Source organism: Heliangelus exortis, chromosome 10, assembly GCF_036169615.1.
Source record: "Heliangelus exortis chromosome 10, bHelExo1.hap1, whole genome shotgun sequence".
NCBI lineage: Eukaryota > Metazoa > Chordata > Aves > Apodiformes > Trochilidae > Heliangelus > Heliangelus exortis.
Window position 1 is genome coordinate 10,178,276 of NC_092431.1, and position 18,600 is coordinate 10,196,875.

Consider the following 18,600-nt stretch of genomic DNA (forward strand, 5'->3'; position numbering starts at 1 on the left):
AGCATGGTCTAATTTCAGCAGTTCCTTAGTCTGGGTGAGTTGCATGCTGGTTTTAAAATAAAGTATGAGAGCAGCAGATGCCCTGCCAAGTGTCTGACCCTACTGCTGACCAAATAGCAATCAGATTTCTCACACTTGTATTTTTATACTCCTATCTTAAAGCAGAAGTGGACTGATCCAGATGCTTACTTTCAATATGGAGCTAAGCTAGGTGTTGTAAGCAAACTGCAACAGGTAGAAACTATTGCAACCTGCTATCTCACTGCCATTCAGCTGCCTGGGCAGGACTGAGTTAAGGATGGGTGGGGGAGAAGGACTCTTGTACAGCACTGGCATTGCTGTCATTCATCATCTAACACAGGAAACCCAGAGCCAAGAATCTACTCTAGAGCCAACTGGTCTCCAATGAGCCTCCTCAAAACCTTCCACCCAAAGTGACAGAATGGGCGATAGGGATGAGCCTCAGCAAAGATCCTTGTCTGAAACAGAGCAATGAGTAGATCAAAAAGCTGAGAACAATGAGATGAGACTTTATTCTAACACATCAATTCTCTCCACTTTAATGTCCAAAACAATACAATCATCATCAGATGGATGGAGGAAGTCAAGGCCTTTTAAACCAACACTTTTCACTGAGAACAATTTACCCTGCATACAACTGGCATTGCTTTCCTCCTACTTCAAGCTAACATCACCTGACTTCTGCCTAAATGAAAATGCTTTGTGATGCAAAAAAAATATTTCTGTGTATAATGTCTGGATGAGAAAATTTCTGCTGTTGATCTCTATTTTAACTCCTTCTCTGCTGCAGGACCTCATCTGTGGAAGGGACACTTGAGTGATCAAAAATAATGCTTCCTCAGAGGCTACAAAGAAGAGGGAAAAAGAATGATAGATGATTACGAGTTCCATAGCACTCCACGTTTTCTCTAAAAAATCCACAATTAGTACAAACTGCAGTTGAAATCTGTTGTTAATCATTACAGCCCAAATCCTTCCAAAAGCACTAGCACCCTTTACATCAGTTAAGATAAATCATTGCATTGTCCCATCCAGAAGGGTGACACCACTCAGGTCACTTATTCTAGAGTGAGTGTTTTCCAACAGCAGTCATTCTGTAACTTTCTGATGGGAAAATCCAACTTAGAGTGAGCATGGCAGCAACAATAGGGACTGCTTCTCATGGGAATTTTACAGAAAGGGTGAAAAGGAAAGTTGAGCACTGAATAGGCAGCACACAATAGGGCAAAGTGAAAAATGGGAGTCACTGTCTTGTGTTTTAGGTTCTACTTCAAGGTCATCTCAACACTTTGTAACATGTAACACTCAGTAATTCACTTTCCTTCCTCACCTGTAGGAGAGCAGACTAGAGCCACTCCACAAAAAGCATTGACTGAAAAGAGAGATTCAAAAGAGGACAGAGCCATAAAAGAGAAAACTTTGATCTTCCATTCCTTAATTTCTCTCCAAACAAAACAAAAAATAGGTTGTTCAAGGGAACAGCCTTAAATGGAACAAACACAATTTGACTCCCTTTTGTTTCCCCATCCTCAACCTTACATGTTCTTGTGGCAAGGACTATATTGCAATATTGGTGCAAGAATTGAGGCAAATCCAATCCATTAGATTCTCATAGATTTTTGGGGCTGTTATAGTATATTCCAATTTTCATAGCTAATGCTGAATTTCATCCCATTTCCTCTTCATTGTTTCCAGTTAACTTGTATCCATCACATGCTCATCATAAGAATCCATCTTTGATGTGAAGATGCCAAGAGACCAGAAATCTGTCAAATTGTGCCTCTTATGACTTCTCAGTTGATTATTACTTTTTAAATTAATCAGCAGTTTTTACTCCAAATCATCAGGTGTCTTTGACTCTTCAAACCCTGTCTATCAAGAATTTACATGCATGAGAGTATAGGCCAAGCTAAAGTAGACTCTAAATTGTCTAAAACTGTGTAAAATCAAAGGTAGTAAAAACTGTTGTCTCATGTCCACTCTTTGAATTAGACTTTACCTACAACCTAGGACTGGTATATGAATTCTTGCCTTCAAAAATCCTGCTTTGCACATTTCAATATTCACACTTAAAAGAACGCTATCCTAAGCGAAGGATCATTTAAAAAATAAAACAACCTAGCATAATTCTCCTTTTCCTGGCAAAAATTATTTTTCCTAATGTTTGTGGCACAATAAAGTTTACCCGTGGCAGACAAATCTTCAGAAGAAAAAAAAATACTCTAACCGGTCATTCAGTCTGATTAATGTTTTATTTAGGAGAGCCTACATTACAATCAATTGCAGCATATCCTGCCTAATTACCTGGGAGTTGCTCCACAGCAAACTACAGTTCTATGACTAGAAACAATACAGCTGGCTTTGGTTCACAGACTATAGCAGCTGCAGCCAAGAGACATCATAAATAATGTACCAGCAACTAAATCAAAATCCATCAAGAATTCATACTGCAGAACAAAAGTGAGGACAAATAGTTAATGCTGCTATCCCCACTGTTCTTTCACTGAGAGATTCAATGCAAACAACATCAATGTTATCTTTTTCAAGAGGTAATGAATTGACCTGGGTATTGAGGTAATTTTTTTTAAAGTCAATTTCCACTGTTAAGAATTTTGGCATTTCGGAATTGTCACACTTATTTTCATATTCAGATAATTAGGATAACTATTCTAAGCCATACACCCAAGCAGAGGGTGTTTTATGTGGAGAGAGCAGCAGAGAAGGACTCTGAGAGGACAGATTATCCCATTCCCACAAATGGGATAAAATAAAAGGGTCACTAAAACAGAGAGGGAACTGGAGCACATGACTTATAAGGAATGGCTGAGAGAGCTGTGTTTGCTTAGTCTGGAAAACAGAATCTCATCTCACTCTTCCAGTACCTAAAAGGGGGGGTATACATAAAACAAGACTAGCGTACACAGTGAAAAGATAGATGGCAAGTACAAGTAGCAAGATGGGAAAATCCAGTTAACATAATTTTTTGCAGTGACAGCAAGAAGGCTTGAGCAGAGATCTCCCAGCAAAGCTGAGGGTCTTCATTCTGGAAGATTTTCAGAATGGACAGGACAAGGACTTGCCTGACCTGATTAACCAAAACGTCCACTTAAAATGGAACTCAGGAGAAAAATATTAACTCATACACATTTACTGAAGTACTTTACAAATGTTAACGTGCCTTTTCAAATGCGATTTTCATCCAGTTTTCAATGTGATTTTTTTGGAAAACAACTCCATATTCCTTATACCATTGCACATCAAAAGATACTGTACCTGAGATATATTTAGGCAAGGAGTCAACATCTCCTTGAACTATGACCTATGAATTAAGGTAATGCTGTGATCGGTACAAGATTAGGATGTTTTATGCAGTATATTTGTAACACAGTTTTCTGACCTTTAAATAATTAACTTTGTTTGCCTCTAATTTTATTTGAATATGCTTTTTGGATGTGTTCCACTGGAAAACAGACAAATTCACGTATTTGCCTGAGGCCAAGTAGAAAGACGAGGCATTAGAATTTTCACTCTGAGTGAGCTTCTGCATTTTGACAGAAAGCTCTGCCCTCTCACCATGTAGCAGTAATATTATCCTGATGCACCCTCCCCATTAGCAAAAGCAGTCTGAACTAAGATGAAAAAAAATAACAGAGTTCAACTCTGTTATCTTGCAGGGAGAAGGAAAACTCTCAACTTCCAGAACACCAAAATCACTCAAAACATTTAAAGACATTTCAATTTTACTGTAAAATGCTTTTAATTTTTGTAAACTAATGACATCCCTAAATTCTTCAGCACATAATACTGTATTTACATTTTAAAAACTGACCTGCATGGATTTTTTAGTTTTCCCAATCCCTAACAATGTAAAGCAGAAAAAGCTGTCTAACAATACAAAGTTCATTATAAATAAATTATATGTAAAGCAGAAAAAGCTGTCTAACTATACAAAGTTCATAATAAATGTTACGTGGGAAATATTGCCTTTGATAAATTCACACTGAAAAAATATCTTCCATACTGCAGGAATAATGAGAGCATAAAATATTAGCACTACATTTTTCTATACTATTCTGCATAGTTAACTGTGCAGCTGCTCATTCATTCAGTACCAACAACCAAATTAATTTGCAGTCAGTTCACCGGGAATGCAATAGAGCAGATCACAAATACTGAAGAAGCAAGTGAAGCTGCTGGCATGCCACATAACATCAGTGACACAAGGTGCTAACACTGAGAGAAGCAATGGGAGGGTGCAAACCAGCAGTTCCAAAATAGCTGCTGAGTCATTAACCAGCTTGTAGCGAAAGTACATGTTAAGTGTTACAGGATGGGTCTCATGGTATGCCAGAGCTCTCTGATGGTCTCCTATCCTTTTGAGGCTCAATCCAAAAAATTTAGAAGCAAACATTAAACGTCTCTAAATGTTACAGCTGCTTTATATTAATGCAGCATTACAGCCCAGCACTGATGAAGGATACACTGATGAAGGTCTGTACAGTTAGTACTTATATTCCAAAGAAACAAACTGGGCAAAAATTAAGCAAAGGAAAGCACAGTAGGTTCTTCAAACAAGTTCACACAGTAGGCTGAAGGTGGAACCAGCAGCATCACTAGTTTCTGAGTGCAATGTCATATGTACTTTACCAGATGCTCTGTTAAGCTATGACTTCGCCCTTTTGGTTTTCAAGAATGTCCTACTAAGGCTTTTACACCTCATTTATCATCATAAAAACATGATTACCAATGAAACTAGCTGTTTTGATTGTAGTTTCTTATTTACTCCATTTTGCAGAGCGGCAAAAGAAACATTTCTTAATATATATACAGTGTCATTCCATCTGCCCCTAGGTTATCGGCACTGCACCTCCCTGCTGTGCTGGCCTGCTGACAGTGGGAGTTAATGGATGACAATGCAGCAAAATGCTTACGATTTGCTAAAAACTGATGGCTCAACTGTTTCTATATGAATTTAGTACAGAGGAACCATGCCACAATAAAAACTCTGAGACTGAAACTCTCAGTTTGATCATATAGAAGTGGACTGTGGGCAGTGCCAATGCAAGCTTCCCTCTTTTATGCTGGGAGGAAGAACAAAACCAACACACACAAAATTACAAAAACTGATGACTAATTCAGAGAAGGAGATTGTTTCTTTACTCCTCATCTTAAGCCTTTCTGCTGAGTCTAGCAAGAAAGATGATAATTTTATTTAGGGAGGCTTGGGGAGTAAGATACTATGACAGAGCTGAGAAAACACCAGCAAAGTGCCTTTCTGGAATTTCCTACTGCCACCAACTTGGAGGGGGTTTGGGTAGGAAAGATTGCTTATTCTATTACAGTGATTCCCAGCCAAAAGAAAACCACTTAGAAAAGGAATCTGTTGTACAGTTCCCACACAAACTGTGCCTATAAAAAATGTTTGTGATAGCAGTTTCAGCTAAAGCATTCAGAAATTCTATGACTTAGGTTCAAGTTAGTCAAACAATGGGAGAGGATTCTTATGCCATTTAAAATAAATTGTTATTCTTTCTTAATAAATTGACTCACTTATTATGAGCTATATCTCAAAATGATTTAATTCATTTTCCATAAAGTGTATTAAAGAATGAATAAATAAATAAATCAATGTGCAAAGTAACAAAATCCACATTCTCCAAGAGGCATTTAACATGCTCAGCAAACATGACTCTGGTAGTTTGTCCTTGCCTGTGCTATTTATTTTTCCAGTTCAGACCTTCATACATATTAGACATAAAAATATTGTTAAATAATATTACCATAACCGTAAAATACAAGGACCTCCTTAAGCTAAGTTCTGTGCTCTGGAGAGCCATTTAAAAGACATCTCCTTCAGAGGGGTCAACAGGTCACGACTCAGAGAACGATTCCGAACAAACACAACCTAAGTTAATTCCTTTATTGGAAAACAAAAAGCTACCACCAAAACATGTGACAGGATGAGTGCAGCACCAAGGTAAGAGCAAGGTCATTGCCAATGTGATAGGTCTTGGTCTTACGAAAGACTCTGTCAGGTCATGTGCCCACCAGAGTACACAATACAGAAGCACACTGCAGCATCAGCACCCTTGAGATCTCTAAATCAATACCACTGCCTGTTAAAACATCAACGGCCATCTCTACAATATCTTGCACATTCAAAGATTTGTCAAGACATGCTCATTTTCTTTGTCTACTATTTGCCTTTTGTCTTTATATTTTCCTTATCTGACATCCCTAATCAAACATTGCTGATAGGCTGAAATCCCCTACATTAAGTTTCTAAATATGGATTTATAGTTCATTTTAAATGCCTAGAAAAATTTAAAACAGAGACATTCCTGCATAATTCAACTCTTAATGATGCACTTTAGAGTACTAGCAAGACAGAAATTGCCACAAATATAATGAATATCTTTGTAATGCTATTAGGTGAATATGAAAATAAGATCAAAGAGCACAAAAATCTGTTGCCCAGTAAGAGGAATAAAACTCTAGTTTTAGGATGGCCTTTTCAAGGGTACTGTCCAAAATCTTCTCACAGTGTGACAGGTGTAAATAAGGATATAATAGGAGGACAAAAGAGCTACACAGGTATAATTGAGGGCAGTCTATTTTGATCGCAGAACCTGCATTAGTCAGGATAATGCATTATCCAGAGAAAGCACAGTGAGACATTAGATCCCAAGCTGAGTTCACTGAGCTAATAATTAGAAAACCATTTCTTTTTTTTGTTTTTACTCAGTAAGAGGGAAATTTGATATGGAAATCACAGCCTCAATAACTCCATCCCTTGGGGCTATTTCTACAAAGTCACCTTTCAAAGGTTTCAAAGAACCAGAATATAAGACCATCTGGAAGTTCAAGTTGTTACAGAATACCATTGCTGAATTATGCAACACTTCATACCAAGAAGAAATTTCACTGGGGCACCAGAATATATATTTGGGGTTCGTTGTTTGCTTTTTAAATTAATTCCAGGAAACAGGTGAAATGACTTTCACCTACAAGTCCAAAGAGTTTGGAAACGAATGTCCGTATTTGTTTTCTGGTACTCTGTCAGCCACACAGGGCCAGAAAGTTTTACTTTTCTGAGTGGTATACGGTTCACTGCATCTACTTTAAAAGAATTCTCTTCTATTTGTAATCTGGATTTTAACTTTATTGTATGCACTGTGTTGTAAATGCTCGAAGCACTATGCAGTCACTGCATCACTACTGATGGCCAGTGGAGTTGTACAACTGGGTCTTGCTTTGAAGATGGGGCCTTTTGTGGGGGCAGATACAGCTGTGCCACCAAAGGGAGGATTTTCCTGACTCCCTGAGATTTGCCATGTCCCATGTTGTTAGTGAGGCTCACCTAGTTGGTCTCATCTCCACCTGCCCAGCCACTGACACAGACTTGCAGCTTCTTCACACAGCACTGCTACTCCTCCTCCTCTTTGGGCTGCGTTTGGAGCAAGGAGTCTGAGTATGTTCAGCTGGGAGAGTGAACCATAATTTAAGCAGGTAGAAAAGTCTGTTTCTTCATTCAGCAGTTCATGGTTGACAACAAGGGACAAAATATGCCGACACCTCTGCATCAGCATGCAATGCTGGCATGAGTTAACAGTACAGATAATATTTAAAAAATGCCATTTTTTTTAATGTAAAAAAAGCAATAACAACATGGTGATGCCATTGGGAACAATGGCAATTACACGGCAAGTCAATTTAGCACTACCATATCATTACAGCTTGATAACATACAATCAAAACTTCACGAGCAACCACGAGCAGCACCTATTATGAACTGCTTAGATAAATCTAAGAAGGGGAAGGCTGCACACATACCAGAAATGGGACTCTGAGCCAGTCTAAGGACAGGATTGGAAGACAATGCCACAGCCATACAGTGCTGAGTCACGTCATAATGTCCAGAAGTCACTTACCATCTCAGGTGTCCCATGTATAAAATTTAATAATGATTATAATAACAACAACCATTACATATTACTATATATATTTCCAGGATACCTTATTAAGATACATTAAGCCCAGTCTACAGGTAAGTAATAGCATTAATTTTAGTGGCTACCAACTCAAGGTTAAATATTTGGTTTTAAGATTCAAGTACATACATCTAAAGCTGCAGGCATGAAAGCAGGCACCTGAGATTGTAAAATATGTTCATCTATATCTTTAAGCACAAACTGATCCATAAAGCATATGAAAACACATATTCAAGTATCTATTATCCTAAATGGTCAATTTCATTCAGGTCCTTCATACTGTATATGTATTGGATAAAGATATGTGTGGACTCAGACAGTAACAGTATGTAAAGTATCTTCAATACATGCAGGATTTGTGAAGATAATTTTAGTATCTGAATTTTTAGTTTTAGTCACAACATTGATTTTTTCATTATGCTAATGAAACCTAACACAACAATCAACTTGCATTCCCAATACATGCTGCAGTTTAGAAACTCTAAAAATAAACCTGAAAACAACTCTTTACTTCTCAATATGTTATTTTAGTTTATATTCAAGAGGCAACCAATATAACCTCTTTTATTTACCTACTTCATTTTGAGTCAAATAACTATACAAATTACCCCAACCTTAACAATTAATAAATAAATTAGCAAAGTATCAGAAATAGCTGGCTAGAGAGGCACACTCCAGTGTTTCCTAACTGCACGTGTATACAGATTAACGTCTCCACCACCTCAGTGTAACCAGACATGGCTGCTACTAGTAAAAACTAGTTAAGATTTTCATTCTCCACAACCATTTTTCCATGTTTATTCAACAATGAAATTATTCCAAGGTAACTAAAACTTAGGCCTCTCGATCCTGACTCCTGACCTATGTGGGTAAGCATAAATTACTTGCACAAAATAACACTCTGCAGAGGTATAGGATCCACCTAGATCCACTAAAAAAAAAAAAAAAAAAAAAAAAAAAAAAAAAAAAGGAGAATCTTTTTTTTGTATGTCTGACTGGTGTTTTCCTCAACATTTTACATTACGCTTAAAAATCTGACTGCAGCTCTAAGGTGACTAAGAGCAAATAAGCATCACTGGACCACTGAGCCACCCTTCCCTTATCATTCCCTGTTCCATTAGGGAAGGAAAAAAAAGCAAAACAGTACTTTTGAGTGATGGGAGAAAAAATATTTTAGAAGAAGAAAAGAGTGATATAGTTTCAAGAAACAAAAGAACCTATAAGTGCAAGTTAGGGCAATATTACTGATTGGCAAGACAAGAGTGGAAGATTAACAACATTAAAAAATGAACCTCATGGGGATTTATCAGGTTATGGAATAAGTTTATTTTCACTCAGCGACTTAAAGTATATCAAGTGTCTGATATGATCTATCTGGGCAAGAAGAAAAACATTGGACCAATTCAGTAAATAACCAGACAAGATTCATTCCCATTAGAGCACAGAAATCTCACAAGGATTAGTGGTTTTTGTCTGCTGAAAAAAAACCCCCACAAAACCACATAACGTTTCTCACACCTGTTTTATTGTATATTTGTTCTGATGCAAATGAAAGGAATGCAAAAGAGATTAAAACAAAAAAATGTTTAAAAATATATACATTGTGCATTCTGGGCAGGCTGTCAATGTGAGAACAACACCTGGGCTCCATCAGCAAACAGAAAGTTCCACCGAGTTACACCCAATCATTTTAGACAGAGACGACCACAGAAGTTTCATGACAGCTTTTTTCAGTATTTATTTTTAGATTATTTAGTACAAATAATGAGCTACATCTCAACAGAAAGAAGAACTATTTGCTGGTTTTGCACCAGTTAGTCTCATTTGTGCTTCTCCAGATCCAGGCACTTCATAACTCCTGCAGCCTGACAACCACATGTGCTGCATCTGAGTTGCTGTGGGCAGAGGAAGGAGGTGAGCCCAAAGCATATCTAGGGATGGATCAGCTGCCACCCCTGGCCCAACTGGAAATTTTAAGCACTTGGGTTTTTTTAGCTTTTCCATTCAAGTTTTATAAACAACCAAAGCATCTGGTACATTTATTACTTACAAGTAAAAGGGCCTGATTTCCCTATGATGCACCCAAACATCAGTTTTATTTAAATGCAGCTCACACCAGATCTTTATACCAGCTGTCAGCAAGGTCTGAATGACCTTTTTTAAAGTGTTTATATTCTCAAAAGAAAGCAACCTTAGCTGAAGCCTGTTTTATGTTTAATTTGAAAGAGCAGAGAGTTTATTTTGAAGAGTCCAACTGAGTAAGTTTAAAAGACTTCTGTAGTAGATTAAACTGAAGCGTGGATAGCAAAACTTGAAACATATTGTACATGTCATACAGACCAGAGGCATATAACAGGAAAACAATGTGTGCTTACGCAGTTATGGGAGTATCCAAATTACTATATTAGCTGTCTTTGCACAAGATGTTGGACGAAAATTAAAAGAGAAACAAATGTGCAATTAATTTCCTATCTTGTAAGTTTAAAGAATTATTACCAATGAACCATAATAGCCCTAAAAAGAGCTTGGCCAATTCTAAGAAGTCTCCATTTAATCCTACTCTCCCTCCTTTACACCCTCTTTTTTTGAGACTAGAGACTTCTTTTTTACTTAAAAATACCCTTGTGCCACAAGGACCACTGCTTCTCGCCAGACAGGACTACTCATCCACTAGCATGGATACAAGGTATTGTAGATTTGCCATCACTAGGAGAAATCCCACCTGTTTAAGACAATGCAGCCTCTTTCAAAACAGTTACCAAGGCCAGTATGCAGCATGTCCTGTTCCCTATTCTCTTGACTTCTCCTTTTCTTGGAATGTCTCTGTAATGTCTCTTGCTCACTCAGATGAAGGCTAGGTCCCCATAAAAACTCTTGGAAGAGTATGAAATTTAAAAGTACCTAAGCCACAAGGTATTATCTACACCTTATGCATTGCTCAAGAAATTCACATAGACTCCTCATATCAGTCTGCTGACATCTATAACAACGACTTAGATATCATAGCAGAATATTTCAAGAATATTTCTTCTGCTGCGGATAACCCAGCGCAAAGTGGTAGCAAACATTGGTATCATATATTTATTGAGAGTAATGAAATGATTTCACTTTTTAAATATACCCAATGAGTCTGGCAAAAATTTGTGGCAGAAGATTTATACAGATACACAGAAAATTAGAGAACACAAACCCTATCTAAGAAAACAAAATTAACACATCAGAAGATGCGTTGGATAGGAGATCTCATTCAATAATGATACAGTTAAGTAAGATAACTCCAAACAGGTTCACGTGTGTTTCATGTGCTTAAACCTCTGTAAACTAGGCACCTGTTTACAATTTACTTTGAAAAAACAAGACATAGCAGCACACCAAGAGCACAGCAAAATTATAGCAATACGTTTCCTACAGGCAAGCTTAGAATACACACAGCTGAGAAGAGAATGTGATGGGAAAATAGCAATCTTGCTCTATGACATTGGACTGATATTAAAGAGGCTTCCCCTCCCCCTGGTATTGCACTGATACCCACCTGCGGATGCAATTTGCACTCACACAGGCAACAAGCACATTAATATCCTAATTGACAAATGCTAAAGAAGTGAGCACCAATTCAATTCAGAAATCTTATTTGAATTATTACATGCTCCCACATGTCATAAGACTCAAAAAAACTCCCAACACATATCACAACACAATATTTATTTCAAAGTTTTTAAGTAACTTTGAAGCAAAACTTCTACAAGAAGGAAAAGAAATGGGATCTGTTTAAGCAGCACCAGGGCAGCATCAATAACCTTATACTGTTATTGTTTCTACAACTGAATCTAATTTCAAGGTATTTCTTAGCGAACTGCAGCTCATTTCAGAAAGAAATAAGAGTAAAAGTTAATGCAAATATGGGTAATCTTGCTCTATTGGCATCAGTCAGCTACCAGCTCAATTCAGTAGCAATTTGGAAACAGGAGACAAATCTATTCAGAGAAAGTTACAGGAAAAGCAGAGAACTTACCGCCACAGAGAGCTCTCCAGCACTTTCCCCATGTCAGTATGATAATACTTGGTAAGGATCAGGATCACCTAAAAAGAAAACAAGAGTAAATATATTTACATATGTAAAGTGATATAAGAAAGAGAAGTAGATTGTTTGCAGCATTATTCTGGTGAACACAAATGTGATGCTCCCAAAAATTTGAACTGAATTTCAATTTACTCTTAACTCCTAACAGTTTTGCTTTTAAACTGGTTTGTTTGGGTTTTTTTCCTTTCAGAAGGAAATAAGCTCTGGTCTTCCCTACAAGATCAGATATGAAATTTTCATGTCTTTCATTCTTTGTTCTTAGAAGTATCACTTTTTTCCCATCAAGAATTAGGCCCATGCTCTGTTAACTACTCATCTATGTCTCCAACAGCCAGCAAAATACAAAAACTAATTTCATCAGCAAAACACCTTCAAGTTATGAGAAAAGTCAGCAAGTAACACTTTCACTCACTCAACATTCAACAGATTCACTGGTCAAACAACCATGAAGCACTAGTCCGTGACTGATGTATCAAGCTGAATGCTGTTTTATATTTAGTTCACTCAAAATAGATTTCCTTCACTTGCTGCCAGTCCATATTAGTGGTTCTTATACTCATGTTCCCATAGCAACCTCACAGAGGTAGAATGGGAAGAACCTATGTTCCTTGCACAGCTGTTGGCTTTCTTTAATGCAGGGTCAACATCAGTCTCCAGCAGTTTGGACCATGCTGTTAGTTAGCTGGCACTTCCTCTGCTCCTGATCACCAGATGAAATCTCCTGCATACAGAAACTGTAGGCATTCACTTTGGTTATTCACATAATTAATCTGCTGATGATATATTTATGCCACACTCTCTGCATGCTGGAGCTTGTGAGAGAACAGAATTCCAGACTATGGGTGTTAGGTACATGACATTTTGGAAATAACACAACATTTTGCAGAACTGAACTATAATACCAGTCTCATTCAGGGTTATCTAAATGTAATAAATGCACAACACGTTTTGCTGGTTGTATATTGATACAAGTAAAAGCAGAACCAACCCATAATTCGTAAATAGTATTAATTTCTCCTGTTCTCTAAAGAGTCACAAGCTACTTGACCACTTTGTTGGAACTGATGATTTATAAAAATAAAGGTTTGGCTTAAAATAAAGCAATCAAGGAAAAAAAAAAAAAAAGAAAAAAGGTTACTACAAGACTTACAAAGCCAACAGAAAGAACCATTTCCCAAAGGACAGTGTATCTACTGATGAGATTCCTGGCTACAACCCAAGCATGTTCCATCAAGTCAGCTATTTATTCTATTGTCAGTGTCTTAACTACAGCTTTCTGCTGGTGCTTGCAATTAAGGAAAAAAAAAGAAAAAAGTTTCACTACTGGGAACATCTATTGGCTCCACCTATTAAGAAAAAACTTTCAGACTGTGCTTTTCTGAAGAATTGAATTGAACTGAATTTCAGCCATGATTATTGACCTTGGAGCTTTTTCTAAGAGATACAAGAATTTATATTTGGCATATGAACAAAAAAAAGCATTTATCAAAAGATATAAAAGACTATATTTGTTTCCTTACATTCATACAGAACCAGATACTGAATCTTAAACTTAGTAACACATTTTTTGTCCCTATATACCTCACAACTTCTTAATTTCAGATGATTTTCAGCAATGCACTTGGGAGTCACTGACACACGGTATGTCCAATGTTTCATTACCCCCCAGAAAAGAGTTATCATATACAGAAGATCCTGTTTGGTTGAAGATCCTGTTTTGGGCTGAATTTAACCTTTCTAGGACCATCAACACAGCACCTCCCAGATAAGCCACTTCAGTGACTTAGCACCTCTCTTAATCTTTAACAGCTTCCAGTAACAAAGGGGTAAGCTCACTGTACTGCTTGGTAGCTGTAGTTGATCTAAGGGATGCACACACCAAATCAGAAAGCTACTGTTGTTCCACACAACAGTGAATGGCTTCCAGCTAATTGCAAACTGCACCGGGGAGTAGCCTGATATAGTAGATGTTTTAGTTACCTGCAGAATCGGTTCTTAATCACAGGTCTGAGAAAAACTCACTTGATTTCTTTGTCTGACAAAGTAACCCATCTAGCTGACCAAGGGAAGCCAGCTGATGTAATCTTTCTGGATTTCAGAAAGGTCTTTGATACTGTCTCTCACAGTATCTTTCTAAATAAAATGTCCAGCATCCAGCTGGGTCAAGATCAAAGGATCATAGTAAATGGGGTCACATCAGACTGGTGACTGGTCACTAGCAAGGTCCCACAGGGATCCATGTTAGGACCAGTTCTCTTTCCTGTGTTCATAAATGTCTTAGATGCAGGAATTGTCTCACTTCACTCTGCACTAGTGCAGCCCCATCCTGAGTACTGTGTGCAGTTTTGGGTGACAAAAAGAACACGTGTCCAAAGGAACGCTGCAAGGTTGGTGAAGGGTTTAGATGGAAAGCCATACAAGGAGCAGATAGAGGCACTTGGTCTGTTCAGCCTGGAGGAGACTGAGGGGAGACCTCATCACAGCTTACTGCTTCCTCACTAGGGAAGGAGGAGGAACAGGTCCTGACCTCTTCTCTCTGGTGACTCAAGGGACACGAGGGAATGGTAGGAAGATGTACTGGGGGAAGTTTAGGTTAGATATTAGGAAAAAGTTTTTTGCCCAGAGGGTTGTTGAGCAGTGGAACAGGCTCCCCAGGGAAGTAGTTACAGCACCAAGCCTGCCTGAGTTTAAGCAGCGTTTGGATGATGCCCTCAGGCACATGGTGTGATTCTTGGGGTGTCCTACACTGGGACAGGAATTGGACTTGATGAGCCTGATGGGTCCATTCCAACTTGTGAGATTATATTTTCCAATCTGGTAAATTAATTTAAGAATTAAAATACATTGTTTTGCATTTCAGAATTAAGGAAAATTACTAAGTAGGGAAAAAGAAAAGCCATAGTGAGCCATCTTTGAATTCTTAAACACTCTTAGCAGATTCCTGTCACAACCTAAGAAGTATCAGGCTGCCAGAGGGCTGAGCACTGTTTCAACTATGCCAGCAGATTTCATCCCAATATCTGAAAAATAGGTTAGCTATTTAACAGGTTTCACAGAATTGTCCACTAGACTGTAAACAATTTTTCAGACTAAACAATCATCCTGCTAACTAGAAGAGTGTTTCTTAATTAATAACTGGATCCAAAGAACAGGAAGAATTTTGCAGAAAAAATGTGAAGGTCTTCAGATACTCTGGATTCTGTGTGTGATTTGTAAGCATGGAGCCCTGTTTCACTAATTTCAGTTCAATGGGACTCCACAGCTCCAAGCATTTTATAGGCTAGATGGAAGCCAAAGGTTCATACACGTGGCTGTTCTAGTGAAAACATTTGGATGCCCTGTAAATGGAGAGAGGCCTAAAGAACAACAGCAACTGAGCAACAATTGAGTGTGTGATTGTCAATCAAGTCACACTACCATTGGTCTTAGACAGCTAAAATAAATTTAGGTCTTTTGTGTTTCTATTGAATAGCTAGAATAAATGTGGACAATGGAGGGGAGTGGGACTCATCAGATTATTTAAAGATGGATTTATAGGGTTACCTCAAGAACTTATAGTCTATCCAGTCTCCTGTTTTATGAGGAATTGTCATCTCTCCTTATGGGCCAAGGTGTGGGAAAAAAATCCCTTAGGATTCCAATTCATGAGCAATATGCACTGGAAATAAAATTTCAGTGGAAGTAATACTGATCAATTTGTCTAAGCTAGGAGACCACTTGAACTTTGGAAATTTCTTTACCTCTATTTTTTCACCCTTCCCTACCTTTTAATGGATAGAGGAGTTCAGAAAGAGAATTTTGATTCTCCCATGACATCTGACATCCCCTTCCTTCCATAACTTAGTTACTGCCTCGGTGGTTTTTCTCTGTTGTGGACTTTTATAGCTCAAAATTGTTCTTCAAAAAATAGAAGCAGTTTCTGACCCAAAAATCCTTTAGAGATGTAGACCTATCTTCAGTAGTGCACTGGGTTTTCACTGAATGACAGACATGTAAAACAAAAAGAAAATTCCACAGATATTGTTGTCCATGAATAATGAAACTTAAAATTATCTACATTTTTTCCTTCTTTATTTCTCTTGCACTCTTCTGAGAATGCTTTCAAGCAAGGATGGACCCAAAAGAGCAAAACTTCACTTTAAGATATACAATGTGCTTTTAATAATTTCCTAATAAAATTCTTCCCTTAAAGAAGCCCATTTTAACCCTGTCTTTTCATAACGATGTCAGCTAAGAGGGGTGAGAATAAATTCCCGACCACTCACTTTCCCTGGTGTTTATATATTATCTTCGGTGTGTTGGTTTTTATTTCCTTTTCTACAAAGGATTTTCTAAGATTCTTTTCTTTTTGATAAACATTGACTTAGGGCAAAAAAATCTTCCCCTCCTATGCTCCCGATGTGGTATTTTCTTTCACAGACCATTGTTAACAGAAATATCTGTTTTTCTATCTACAGAGATATTCTTAAGAATTAAGGTTTATTTGACCCCAATCCTTTGTGGTTTGAAGCAATTATTATTTTTTGGCATCTATTCAGAAGTTTAATAGCAAGACTCATATGTTCAAATGCATAATTGAAAGTTTTTTTGTTTTCCCAAGTTTATTAGAAGGTGAGAGCACACAGTAATTACTTCTGGGCAGCCAGAGATATGAGGAAAAAATACTGCTCAGACAGACTCAAGTTCCTGCAAACTTTTTAGCATATGCTTAATTTAATTCATGTGAATGAACCCACTGAAATCAAGAGAAGTGTTTATGACAGTCACTTGAACAGGCATTTAATACTCTGCATGACTGGAACACAAGCTGCTGTTTTGCTCAAGAACACAGACTAACTCACCTTTTGAGCTAATAAACTGTAACTATTTCAAGGAGATCAAGATGCACTAGGAACAGGCTACTACTCACCACTGCCTCCTGTACTTCCAAAATGTTCTTGACAACTCATAAATTCCCTGAGAAATTATACACAACCACCTACTGTTTCAATCTCTCAAGTCATTTCCACTTTTGAAGAATCAGGCTCTTCAGTCCTCAGGCTTGGGTAAACAATAGCTTTTACATTATTTAAAACAAAGGTGCCTAGAGGAAAGTAATATACAAGAAATTATTAGTATCAAGATGGATTACCACAAGTTTATTATACAGACCAACTGTCAACAACCAACTGTTCTATTAACAATTTCATAATTTGTTTTCACTGAGAGAAATGGAAACAGAAAACAAGCATTTAGGTTTACTTTGTTGTAGTCATGATGAACGGTGAAAAAGGAGACATTTAGACCATTACTTAAGCTATAAAGTATTCACTGGATAAGTTTCTACTCCTCTCTGGTAATAAAGTTCAGAAAAGCAACCCATACTTAACATGAGAGACTTAAAGAGTTAGATTTATAGTTCTTCCAACTAAATTGTATCAGGAGAAGAGAGAACTTACTGTGTATGAAGTCACTGACTGGGATCAGTGCATTTGTCTTAAGCATTAGTAGTAATTCTGTACAGTGAATTTAATCATAATTCAAGGCAAGACACAATAATGGCTCAATTCCTATTTTAAGAGGTATTTCTATCCACAAGAGCTGAGTAAGTGCACAGTCTTGAAGGTGGCTGTGATTGCTTCCGAATTCAAAACCATTTTGAATACAGTACTTTACACATTAACCCTGCAAACATTTATACAGAAGAGTAACTTTAAGATAACCAATATATTTAATCCACTCTCTAGCAAGCAACAGGATTATATTCTGTTGGTGCTGTACAAACACAGAACAAAAAGACAACCTACTGCTTTCAGGAGCCTCCAGTCCAAGTTCAGAAAAAAGAGGTCTTCACATCATCAGCACCTGATGTCAGATTTTCAGTGCAAGCAGATTATATCCATGTGGCTGGAGTGGCCATACCACTTCATACCTCAGGTCCTTCTAAATAATAACCTGTCTTGAATGATGGCAAACAAAATATACAAAAGTATAATGAGGGAACATATAAAGAAAGCTGCTTCCCAAATACATTTGCCAGCAGTCAGCAATTCGCAGCTCAGGCAGCTGGGCAGTTACTTCAGTTTTTAGCAGTTGGCTGCTTGGATAACCACAGGATTCCAGGTGGGGCTGGTGGCCCAGCCAGTATCAATCAAGCTTCTGCCCCACTATGGGGAAGGGAGGAGAAAATCCACCTCAAGGCTCGTTCATGGAGGCAAGGATAGAGTGGTGTTCATTTCCCAATTATAGTAACAGGCAGTGGAAAACACTGCGTTTAACTTATGATGTTCTAATATCTTCAAAAACCCCAAGCATATGTAAAATACAGTCAGCCACTCTGAATTGCTGCTACTCTTAACAAATTCATGTTGCTCCTCATTTCTATAATGGGAAGATGGCACCTCTGGGCATGCTGCACAATGCAGAATTCATTCAAGAAAATGAAAACTCAATTTGAAGGCCACAGTGAATGACAGGGCCCAAAATTCTGTATTAAATCTTCAGCTTGGGAAGCAGTGTCTAACTGCT

At 37.7% G+C, this 18,600-nt stretch overlaps 1 protein-coding gene across 4 annotated transcripts in view; it reads right to left on the bottom strand.

Moving 5' to 3' along the window:
* Nucleotides 1–18,600, bottom strand: part of SORCS2 (sortilin related VPS10 domain containing receptor 2) — a 530,032-nt gene that overhangs the window by 341,638 nt on the left and 169,794 nt on the right. For all 4 annotated transcript variants that reach the window (XM_071753437.1, XM_071753435.1, XM_071753436.1 and 1 more), the window contains exon 2: nt 12,025–12,092. In XM_071753437.1, coding sequence (XP_071609538.1) covers nt 12,025–12,092 — 68 coding nt within the window. The remainder of the gene's footprint in view (nt 1–12,024; nt 12,093–18,600) is intronic.